This window comes from Dipodomys merriami, unplaced genomic scaffold (assembly GCF_024711535.1).
Source record: "Dipodomys merriami isolate MVZ:Mamm:240054 unplaced genomic scaffold, mDipMer1.0.p SCAF_11, whole genome shotgun sequence".
NCBI lineage: Eukaryota > Metazoa > Chordata > Mammalia > Rodentia > Heteromyidae > Dipodomys > Dipodomys merriami.
The window spans coordinates 27394960-27407536 of record NW_027202382.1 but is presented as its reverse complement, the minus strand read 5'-3'; the positions used below and the strand labels follow the sequence as shown (position 1 = coordinate 27407536).

The window sequence follows — 12577 nt, the reverse complement described above, 5'->3', positions numbered from 1 at the left end:
TAGAAGCAAAATTGTGTCTTGCCCAAGATCAACAGTGACCAAGTCTACCTTCTCTGACCCAGCTGTGTGTCTGTGGAGCTGTACCCATGCAGAGAGCATCTTTTATTCTATTTTATACAGTACAAACATAGAGCTAATACTGGATTTGTAACTACTTCTTTCTTGAGCTCATTATTTTTCTGAATCTTTACATTATTTTCCTATGCTATTTTGCTATTCCATAAATATATACTTGATATCTGTCTACACATACCAAACTTTGCATTCTTAAAACATAAATTCAAAGTAAGCTTTAAATGAAACAAAGATAACAGCAAGAGAAAACAAGACAATTAAATCTGAGAATTGTTCACTAAGGTCAATGTACAAAATTATGGTTCAGTACAGAAATTCTTTTGTCTAAAGGAAATACAATTGAAGTATTAGCGATTTCTTTGAACACTATAAAAATGAAGATATATTTAGGTTTTTTATAAATTACTCCTCTTGAATACAATAAAACGTATCCTTTCCAGGAATACTATTTTTTTTCAGCAAAATGGGAAAATTATTAAGATTTAATTTATAGCAGAAAATGCAAAGACACAAAAAATGGACTAATTTGATAATAACCATTCTAGATCATATATTTACATTAGATTAATGGTCTGGTAGTTTTCAGATGTAACATTTCAATAGAGTGCTTATAGTTTTATGGGTCACATTACCTTGCTTGAAAGACTCTTCCAAATGCTCCCTCACCAATATCTCTCACATATTCAATGTTATTTCTTGGATACTCCAAACTGAGCAACTTGGGATTCAGCAGAAGGGGCATCCTCTGGTACATGGGATTAGGATGGAGCCTATCTAGCAAGAGCTCAGAAGGCAGAGTTGTGAGGGTGACTGCAGCTGATTCTCTGCAAGACAGACAAGATCAATAAAGAATGCAGGACAAGATAAAATATTTGGGCTCAGACCTAGGGAAAAATGTGGCATTTTGAAGTAAATAAAACATATTACAGCCAGGCAGGCACTAGTGGCTTATGCCTGTAATCTTCCCCACTCAGGAGACTGAGATATGAGGATCCTGGTTCAAAGCCACCCAGGGGCAGAAGTCCATGAGAAACTTAGCTCCAATTAACTACCAAAACAGCTAGAAGTAGAGCTATGGCTCAAGTGGTAGATCTCTAACCTTGAGCATAAAAGCTCAGAGATAGCACCTAGACCTGAGTTTAAGCTCTATTGAAAAAAAATTAAATTTAGGACATGGTATCGCCTGGAAAAAACCCACACTAATATTTTTAAAGATCATGATATGGATACTTCACTAAATAAGGGCTCTGGATGTCATTTGGAAAATGTTGGTGTTGCCAGGCACCAGTGGTTCATGCCTGTAATCCTAGTTACTCAGGAGCTGAGAGCTGAGGATCACAGTTCAAAATCAGCCTGGGAAGAAAAATCCATGAGACTCTTATCTCCAATTAACCAGCAAAAAGCTGAAAGTGGGCGTGTGACTCAAGTGGGAGAGCACCACTAGTCGTGTGTACAAAAAGCCAAACAAGAGCACAAGACAAATTTTTTAAAGAAAATGGTAAATTTTATATGTGTAATTCTCTTTGCATTGCCAGTTCTATGATTCATTATTTTTGAATATTTTAAAATATTTCATTATGTGATTATCTTCAACTCATATCTCACCTCTTCTTGTTTTTCCATTCTTTCCTTCGTCGGCAACAATATAGAGTACTTATGATGAGAAGAACAAACCCGGCAAAGCTGGACATGATGGCGATGATTATAGTCATGGAGTAGGTAGGAGAGACAGGGAAGGAGGAAGAGGAGGAAGAAGGCAGGTTTGGAATGTCCACACTTGGCTTTGATGATGTCATTGGTGGGAATGCTGTAAGTAAACAGTCATTCTTTTAATTTCTTCTCAGAGCTTCAAGAAGCATTTTCTTTCTTTATTCAAGTAATTAGTAAATGGAGTTTCATGTTAAGAATATGTTTATGTCATGAGTCCTCTCTGGTTATATAGCTATAAAGTCTAATTGTAAGAATTCTGCAAAGTGCAGTTGTAGGAAAATCCAGTTTAGGGAATCATAAGATTGTAAAGATCAGACTTTGCAAGTCTTATATATTTTCAAGGGAAGTATAGGTCTTTGCTACTGCTCTCAATACAGTATCACAATGTCTGTAACTGACAACAGTCATAGAAATTATTAGGCAAAATATTTTCAGATAATTAGAGTTGATGTCAGTATTATCAGAAATGAGCTTTTACATACATATAAGGGAAGCAATTGAAAATACGATACAAATGAATAGAACTCATCTAAAACTTGAACTAAACCTTGATTGTAAACAATCAATGCAATTTTAAAACAAGTAAAGTCTTCATTAGTTCTGGCAATCAAAAGATGTCATGTTTCTACCATAGTACATATTCTATTGTGTATGTATTAAAACAACCTTGTTAAATATACTTTGAATCCTCTTAGTACATTGAGTAAAGACAAAAAACATGAATATAGAATATTTAACAACTAATAAGAGTATGTGCATGGCCAACAGTGAACATGGTAGCCTAAAAAGAGAGAATAAGCCTTCTTTTCAAATATTTGTGAAATACTGACATACATGATCTATGTCAGTATCTCAAAAGAAGAAATTATGCAGAACTACTTTTTGACCAAAATGAATTTATTATTAGATTTTTTTAATCCAACAGGAATATAAATAAAAGACAAAAGACTTATTTTTTTTCTTAGAAAGTTAACATTAAGCCAGGAACTAGTGGCTCACACCTGAAATCCTAGCTACTTGGTAGTTGAGTATCTCTGTTCAAAGCCAGCTCAGACAGGAAAGTTTGAGACTCTTATCTCCAATTGGAGCTGTGGCCCAAGTGGTAGAGTGCAAACTTTGAGTACAGTAGCCCAGGGACAGCTCCCAGGCCCTGAGTCAAGCCTAGGACCAGCATCCCCTTAGCCTACAAAAAGGTTTTCATATATATATATAATAAGTTTTTTTATTGTGAAAATACTTTACAGAGGGGTTACAATTACATGAGCAAGGTAATGAGTACATTTTTTATCAAGTATTGTCGCCTCCTCCTTTGTTTTCCCTTACCATCCCTGCCCTCCCATCTCCCCAACCCCAAAGGTTTTCTGCCATGGTTACAGGCTAGAAAAAAAATGCTTAAAATTGTGTGTGAAGAGTGGCCAAAACTGTGATCACTGGTAAACTCATAGTTTTATCATCTTTTAAATATGAAGAAAAAGAATTTTAAAAAACGTAGTAAAGTAATAGCTATATGCAAGCAGAAGTTAATAAGTTAGAATACACATACAAAAAATGGTAGAACTGAAAAATAGGTCAAGTCAGTTTTATAAACATATGTACAGTGGTTTAATCAGTTGAATTTTAATTTTAGAAAGACAAGAAAGGTAGAAATCAGGAGTGATAAACAAGTTACCACAACATATCCAAGATCAAGAAAAACAAAATAGTATATAATTAGTGATTACATTTATTAATCTTAAGGAAAATGATAGGAACATATTGTAAGGTCCACTCCTGGATGGCGAGCAGACTCAACCCTCCTCACAGCAAAGTCTCCGCCCAGTACCTGCGTTACCTAGGCAACTGGCACACCTGGAAGAGGTCACATTTGCATCCGCTGAGGTCACATCTGAATTTGATGTGGCCATACCTTTCTCCGCCCATACCCTAGATAAGGCCTAGCCCAGGCCCAGACGCCCTCTTTACTAGCTCTTTTCTAGCTCTTTTCTCTCTCTTTCCTAGCTCTCTCTTTCCCAGCTCTCTTTCTCTTTCCCAGCTCTCCCAGCTCTCTTTCCCCACCATGTGGAGGATCAAGATGGCCTGGTGCCAGCCGGAACAATGAATAAACCTACCCCTTACCTGAATACCACGTGCGTGGTGCTGTTCTTACTCAGCTACCTCTTTTTAAAAACCTAACACATATTAGTTACCAAATTGGGTGAATAAGAAAGTGTGGACAGAGCCATAAGCAAGAATTATTGTAGAATTATTAATATAATCCTTCAGTCTTCCAAGAGGTAAAATTTCCATGTTTTAAGGTTTTCCAGTAAGAGGAAATTACTTTGAAGTTCTTTTAAGAAGTTAATAATACTAATGACATAACCTGGCAATGTTGATTATGCAACATAGACTTAGCCGTTGACTTTGGTATAGTAAGAAAATAGTGATTAAGTATTTGGGGATGAATTAATATATTTCAAAGTCAAAAGATAAACTTTGTTGCAGCAGAGGCCTGAAGCCATTTGGGACAGGACACTTGTGACAGCAGACATTTAGGATACTTAGGTAAAACTTCTTAGTCTAGGAGTGGACACAGGATTAAGCCCTACCCACCATTGGATTAGTAACTGGTTTTGAAGCCTGTAGAGGTCAAGTTTGATCACTGCTGTGACTCAGGCAGCCACTGGGGATTCCAAGAGCATCAGCACAGCAGTAAAACATTGGTGCAGGACCAATAGGAGGAGGCTTCATCTAGCCCAGAGCATACACATCCCAGGTTCTGCTAGGATTGCCTCAGAAGTGGTCTGATTCTCTAGACCGAGTCACCCCTAGATTTCTCAGTATAGGAGGGGTGGGGCCTTAAATGAGTGAATTTGCTTCCTGTTGAGAATAAAGTGGGAGCAACTACTAAAAGGGAGAAATCGCTATTTTTTTTCTACATGGATTTTACAGAACAGTTCCTTCCATGTGTAGCATGTGGGAGAAAGCAATGTAATGTGTGAGGTTAGCAGTGTAATCTCCTGTATAAGTGTAAGGATATGCTTTTACAAAAACATCAAAGTACATTGTAATGACATGTTGAAAGAAAAATCTGTGATGGCTCAGTAAGGTTTATTTTTTTTAGGCAAAGGCTCTAGCACTTAAGTGACTTTCCCAATCCTAAGATTCATTTTTAAAATGTGGACATGCTTTGAAAACAACTTGCTGTCTGTATAGATTTAAATACTTGATCCTTTTAGGATAGTTTTGCTGTTATTTCTTAAATAAAATAATTACTTCAGATCTGTTTGCTCTGGTCTTCCCTACACTGTGCTACTTATTTCTTTGTGTCTAAACAATTAGTTTGGATTTCTGTTCACTTGGCTTTTACCATTTTTCTTTTCCTTTGTATCTTTCTCTTCTCTGATTCATGTTATCTCTTTATTTTTTCCCTCCATACACTGAGGAAGTATATTCAGTCATTCGCCCACAACTTAATGCATTCATTAAATCGGTATTGTTAGTAAGGTGCCAGAAATACTGGGATGTTGGTGCCAAGTCTTTGTGATGGGAAAAAAAGGTTCAGATAGATCATTTCAATAAAATGTAGGAGTTTGTTATAAGAGTAGTGAGAACAGGATGCTCATGAACACATGGGGCAGTATCCAATCAGATTTAGGCATACAGGGTATGCCTTTACTTTTCTAAAGTAAATTTAAGTTGTAAGGAATGAGCAAGTAATAACCAGATGAAAGGGGCTATTGTCTAAATGTTGTGTCCCTTGAAAAGTTGTGTGTTGAAAGGAAGAGAAGTCCTCATTGATGGGATTCAGTCACTTATAAATGTGGACTTAGACAAATCTTTTCCCCTTGTGCAGGGTGAGGTGGAAGTGAGGAGACAGCTATGTGCACAGCTATGTCTGTGACAGCTGTGTCTGTGGCCTTCACCTGACACTAACCTTTCCAGTGCCTTGATCTTGGCTATCCGGTCTCCAGAACTGTGAGGAATGAATTACAGTTGTTTATAAGCCACCTGCTCTATGGTATTTTGGTATAGTATCCAGCACAGTCTGAGATGAAAGTATTATATGTAAGGGGTTAAAATGGATGATGGTGCTAGGGAGTGGGATAGATTCAGGATGGTGAGATGGTGTCTACACCAAAGAAATAGTGTGAAGATGGATTCAACCAAGCTGTTAATGGTGTGTGCCTGAAGTACACCCAACAATTTTATCGTTTGAGTTAGGGTGTATCTACAGGCTACAAATACAAGGTTCAGGTCACAAAAGGTCTTGCATGCCAATCTAGGTGATACAAACATTGATCATCAATAAATGGAGAAAATGAAGTAAGTGAACTTCCTTAGAAGTAATCAATTACAATAGAATGTGAAAAGGTAGTGACAGCTATTCAAGAAGGAATCAGTTAAACAATCAGATAAGCTTTATTATACTGGAGGTCCTGGGGAAGAAAACTGATAGGGAAGAAAAGCCAAGTGTAGCAGGTACAAACCTAGGCTCTGAAGACAGAGCCAGAATCAGAAATAAATTTGAGTTCAAACCCTGGCTCATTCCCATACCAAAGGAGTCAATTTGGGCAAGTTGCTTAGTTTGCCTTTCTCATATAGAGAAATATGTAGAATGGATTACATTCATAGTACTTCATTTCATAGGGATGGTTGGGTATACTAGGAGAGGTAATTAACCTAGCACAGTGATGGGTTTGCCAAGCAGTTATTAACTCCCCATGTACATGTGGGGAGAATAAAGATGAAAGAGAAGAAAGAATCAGAGAAAAAAGCAAATCATTACAAGAACAAGCCAGATTATAGTTCTTTTGCCACTGAATCTTTGAAACAGAAGATGATTCAGGGCTGAGTGCTTCCGTAAAATATGTGAAATCCCACAGAAGAGACAAACAGAGCACTTAGCCGATTTTGCATTTCTAATATAAATAGGACAAAGGCATTACATGATCCTAAAGACAAAGAAGCTTCAAATCTAGAAACTATGGAATTTTAGTCCTGTGCTCAAGAACTAAACCCCTCAATTCCAAGTTGTACCCCAGACCAGATTCATCAGAATATATGTGTGACTCAGGAAACCATACTTTTAAAGCTTCTAGTTGATTTCAATGTGTAGACTATGTGAAGAGCTACATGGAGCCAGGCATGGTGGCATATATATGTAATCCCAGGATTTAGGAAGCAGAAGCAGCATAATCATGAATTCAAGCCCAATTTGGCCTTCACAGTGAATTCAAGGCTAGCCTGAGTGATATAGGGAGTCTCTCTCTCTCTCTCTCTCTCTCTCTCTCTCTCTCTCTCTCTTTCTGTCTCAGTAGGGTCTGGCCTGGCCTAGTGGCTCAGTCTATAATCCTAGCTACTACTTGAAAGGTAGAAATCTGGGGATCATAGTTTGAGCCCAGCCTGGTCATAAAAGTTCATGAGACTGTATCTCAGCCAATGGCTGGGTGTGGTGGAATATGCCTGTTAATCTTCAGGTGTGGAGAAAGCACAATGATGTAATAGTGAGCATTTGCCATCCCAGAGAAAAAGGGAATCTTAGAAAGGTGGATCACAATCCAGCCTAGCCTACGCATAAACAGAGCCTGTACTTTATAACTAACTCACAAAAAGGAAATGGAGTGGTGGCTCAATGGATGCCTCAGGAGTACCTGTTAGCAAGCATGAGACCCTGAGTTCATATTTCAAGGCCTAGGTTTGATTCCCAGCACTGCAAAAAAATAAAAAAGCAGAAGGAAAGCAAGAGAGAGAGAGAGAGAGAGAGAGAGAGAGAGAGAGAGAGAGAGAGAGAGAGAGAGAGAGAGAGAGAGAGAGAGAGAGAGAGAAAGAGAGAGAGAGAGAAAGGAAGAAAGACAGAAAGAAGGAAGGAAGAAAAGAAAGACAGAAAAGCTGAAATGGAAACTCATTCAATTTAACAGCTAGTATGTTATAGAAAAATGATATCTCAGTGTTACATTAAAAAAATTCCTACTTGTTAATACTATGACTACCTGGGTGCTGGTGGCTCATGCCTGTAATTCTAGCTACTTAGGAGGCTGAGATCTGATGATTACAACTTGAAGCCTGCCCAGAAAGGACTGTCTGTAAGGCTCTTTAATTAACCACACACACATACGCACACCCACACACACACAAAAGTGGAAATGGAGCTGTGATTAAGTGGTAAAGTGCTAACCTTGTTCAAAAAGCTCAGCGATAGTGCCCAGGCCCTGAGTTCAAGCTCAGGAACAGCACCCCCCCCCCCAAAATTAGTATGACTAATTCTAGAACTAGGAAACATTTTTGGAAAAGGTGGGATTATATTTGAGTTTTCTTCTTTTTAATTTTTTTGTGTTATCTAGAAAAAAACCATGGAATTATTATAAAAATACCCAACATTCAACATTAAGAACTCACTCTGTCAAAATTCAGAGTACCTATCTCCCAAAAATAATTTGTCCAAATAAAGATCATGAATTAGCTCACTGAAGAAATGAGTATTTGTCTTCATCTGTATGTCATTAAATAACACAAAATCATAAATGCAAAATCAGAAGGCAACATTTTGCAGTTGGCTTGTTTTATAGGCATATGAGACATAGAATAGCTAAGAAACTTGAGGTTGAGGATATTACTCATATCTTTTATTGGGATGAGTATTTTTCATGACCTAAACAGAAGATGTAAGCTTCCTTCATGCTCTACTTTCAGTGAGTATGGTGGAAATAACCTCTTTGAGAGGTAGAGAGGCACTAAGTATTCTGTTCTGACTGTCATAAAGTATGAGTGTAAATATGCATGCATAAATTCAATACATACACATAAGGTTTCAAAGGCACAAACAGAATTACTTACTTGTTAGGTTTTCTTTTTTATAATCTAAAGGGGAAAGGATAAAAATTTGTTTTAAGTGAGCATATGGATACCTTGTGAATTCAGTGAGAGTGTAAGAAATGTGACTTCTCTTTCAGCTTCTTAAGAGATAATTGGAAAACATTCTTTGCATTCAAATATGAAAATTGTGTTTTTGAAATTAAACCAGCGGTTAAGGCTGACAACATTGTTCCTTACAGAGAAAGCACATTAAAGCAACATGCAGCAATTCTGTTCTGTTTTGTAGCTCAGCATTTGCAAAAATATGCTTTATTTGTTCATGCATAAAAGCTGCTTGACTGGCTATGAAAGACAACTTTATTCCTTTATCCTACTCTTAAGACAAACTAGAGGTGTTTCATAGCCACTTTTCTGCGCATTCCAGAAAATATTATAAGCTAAAAAGTCCCCTATGAACTAAGATGACATCCAAGCAGCAGTTAAAAATACCTGCAAATTTACTTTAGAACAAATAGAATATGTCTTCATGCTAACCTGTGCCCTTAGTATGGCATTAAGATTTTGTTATTAGGTATGAAAGAAAAACAAAGCAAAACAACATTTAGTAAAGCCAAAAGTATCAAAAACCTTAAGTTCACCATTATTTATTAAACATAGTAAATTTCTCTTAATTTTCAAATCTTGAGGGAAACACATTGTTACCTAAATATGGCAGCCTGGTGCACGCCATGGGATCCCAGTGCATGCTGGGAAGCTTATTGCAGTCTAGCATGGAGAGGAGGTTTGTCCCAGATCCAGGGGGTCCTCGGTGGCTCTTTTCTTCCATCAAAAGCCATTCTTTTGCACAGAAGAGCTCCTTTACTGCTAAGCAATATTCCCTAAAGTATTGAATGTAGAACAAAACTTAATGATGAATCATGACATCTGAAAGGCAAATTTGCACTGGAGCTTAAATTTTGCCACTTGAGCTATGGCTCCAGTTCCTTTTGCTCTGGTTTTGATTTGATATAGGATCCCACTTTTTGCCCTGGCTAGCCTAGACCATGATCCGCCTATTTATGTCCTGTAGGTGGGATGACAGACATGAGCCATCACACCTAGCTTTTTCAGTTGAGTGTTAATTATATTTCCATTCATTATATTATGATCTCCACTTTTGCACAGATATGAACAAGTCCATAATTTAAAAAGAAATCACAGATTTATTTTGCATTGTGAAAAGTGAATCAAAATACTCAAGTGATTATTTCTTCCAATTTTATTAGAAATGGTTGAGCACTCTAGTGGGAAAATGGGAAAAGAGTATAAAGAGAAGAAAAAAGTTAAATTTTGTTTTATATTGCCAAGTACACTCAAGATCTTTCTTTTTCTCTTTATGTTTTCTTTTTTTTATGGTATTGGGGTTTGAATCCAAGCCTTATGCTTATGAGGTAAGCATTCTACCACGTGAGCCACTCCTACTCTTATATATTTTTTAAACTATGGGATCATGTGGTTTTGTAATTTAAAAAGAACACAATGACTATCATAAGAGAGAAACGTATTTTTTTTTTTTTTTTTTTTTTTTGGGTCCGGTCGTGGGGCCTGAACTCTGGGCCTGGGCGCTGTCCCTCAGCTCTTCAGCTCGAGGCTAGCGTTCTACCACTTGAGCCATAGCGCCACTTCCGGCTTTTTTCATTTTGCTTATGTGGTGCTGAGGAATCGAACCCAGGGCCTCAGGCATGCAAGGCAAGCGCTCTACCACTGAGCCACCTTCCCAGCCCGAGAAACGTATTTTTAATCTAATTGTTATTTGTTTCAAGCTCAGTCCACAGTGTTAAACTGTGTCAACTGTGTGAACAAGATATTATCCTAGTGGTCACCACAAATTAAGAGATAATTGGAAAACATTAAGTTACTAGTGCTCAGGAGAAGGCTGACAGAATCTACTATAACATTCCTTTGCTGCTTATACTGTTTTATCTATTACAAATGTGCTACTTTCCAGTTAAAGGATTTAACTATTGACCAGCATCTCCAATTTACAGTTTTGATGATCCTATGAAGAAGACCAAGAAACAGAAATCCTAACTAAAAAATATAGTATTCAACAGAGGCATTATTTCTTCAAATAACTGCAAGAATGTTTGAAACTATCTGTATTTCCTAACTTTTAGTAAGACCAATTTTTACTTCTCACCTGCCTTTTCTCATTTTCTTTTTAGCCATAAGTCTAGCTTCTCCCTCTTGTTCCTATTATTAATGAGACAATTTTCTCAATACCAGTTTCCCTAGAAAGTTTTAGATGCCAAGCCTGATTACAATACAGTCTTCTTAGATGATAAAAATTCTATTATTCCTACAGTGCCAATAACCCTCAAACTTTGTAATGTCTATTTAATGACCTTATTGTTATCTTTTTCTAAAGTGCTTTAACATCATATAAATTTAAAATAGTTCTTAGTTTTTATCAAAACAGACATGGAGTTGGGTACCAGTGGCTCACTTCTGTAATCCCAACTATTCAGGAGGCTGAGATCTGAGGATCAAGGTTCAAAGCCAGCTTGGGCAGGCAAGTCAATGAGACTCTTATCTCTAGATAGCCGCCAAAAGTTGGAAGTAGGCTATGGCTCAAGTGGTAAAGTGCTAAAGTGGTAAAGAGCAGAAAAACTCAAGGACAGTGTCCAGGCCCTGAGTTCAAGGCTCAGGACTGGCAAAAACAAAAACAAAAAACCACCACTACCACCAAGAAAAACAACAGAAGTGGAAATGTGCTGTGTTGTGTGTTTTCTTAAAAAACATTTAGGAAAGGCTATTTTTTTAATGTATCCCATGCAGGTGACTGATCCTTTAATCTTTTAAACTGTTTCACTAATGAGGAAACTGAAATGTAAGGCAAAATGTATATGAATACATCTAGAAAGGAGAATTGGCTTCTACTGGATTCAAAAGCCAAGGCAATTCTTCTATTTTACATAAAAGAAGAAAAATAAAGAAAAGGATAATTCTAAGGAACATAAATATGTGGATTTCAATTTCTAAGGGATATGGAAATTTTAAATATCTGTTCGTAACCTCCTTCCCAAATGAGAAAAGAGTGTCAGTACTTAGAATATAAGATGGCATGTATTTAACTTGATAATAGTATTTCAAATGTTCATCATGACTCCATTTATTGACAAATAATGCTAACTTGTGGTGTCCTCTTTATTTTTCTTTGTCTTGGCCTATTAGTGAAGTCCAGGCTCGTTCAGAATATCTATTTGGTACGTAGCTGGGATATTGATGTAAGGGATTTTGATTATGATAACAACGCTAACAAGAGTAATAGAATAGTTTTTGATGTTGTAGGTAGTCATCAGTGATTACAGTGATTCCTTCTCTTTTGGTTAAAGCCAGAGTTTGTTTGCCTTTACTACTGCTCACAAGGACATTTTTGTAAACTTTTCTGATTTGCAGTCAGGACAATGGAATGTTATCTTTACTACTATAGAAAGCTTTACCTGCAAATGGGGCTGGGAGTAGGAACCACTCCAGGGATGCACTCTTGGAAGACATGGTTGCACAGCAAAGCCTCAGCAGCTGGCCGGCAGAACGGGCTAACTGCCTTCAGTTCATTCCAGGCAGTGTGGACCAGTAGCTCTTGGGCTTCCTCTGGGTCCGCGTAGGAGGTGTTGAAAAACACAAAAGCATCTTTTGCCAGGACTGTGTCGCACACCTCTCCTCTGTACTGGGTACAGTAGCCCTTGTTATCTTTCTGTGGTTTACTGAAAGAAGCAATAGTCAACATTCTCACTCATGTGCTATTATTCCTTGGCATGCATCCTATATTTCTTTTTCTATTCTTACATCTGCATCACAGAACCATGCTGGTTCTGTGTACTAGCAAATTGGTAGGAGCATTCCATTTGAAGATTATCTTTATTTCCAGCTGTAATTATACCATCTTTATTTACCTCCACATGCTTTTATGGAGGCCAAATGTGCTAGAGGGTATAAGAAGCTTTAAAAACAGTCATGG

The 12577-nt window shown here is 37.3% G+C and overlaps 1 protein-coding gene across 1 annotated transcript in view; it reads right to left on the bottom strand.

The window, feature by feature from the left end:
* Nucleotides 1–12577, bottom strand: part of Musk (muscle associated receptor tyrosine kinase) — an 88535-nt gene that overhangs the window by 4232 nt on the left and 71726 nt on the right. The window contains exons 9-12 of the mRNA XM_070005978.1: nt 12060–12323; nt 9280–9455; nt 1681–1882; nt 708–899 (exon numbers count right to left, since the gene is read on the bottom strand). Of these exons, the coding sequence (XP_069862079.1) occupies nt 708–899; nt 1681–1882; nt 9280–9455; nt 12060–12323 (834 nt within the window). The remainder of the gene's footprint in view (nt 1–707; nt 900–1680; nt 1883–9279; nt 9456–12059; nt 12324–12577) is intronic.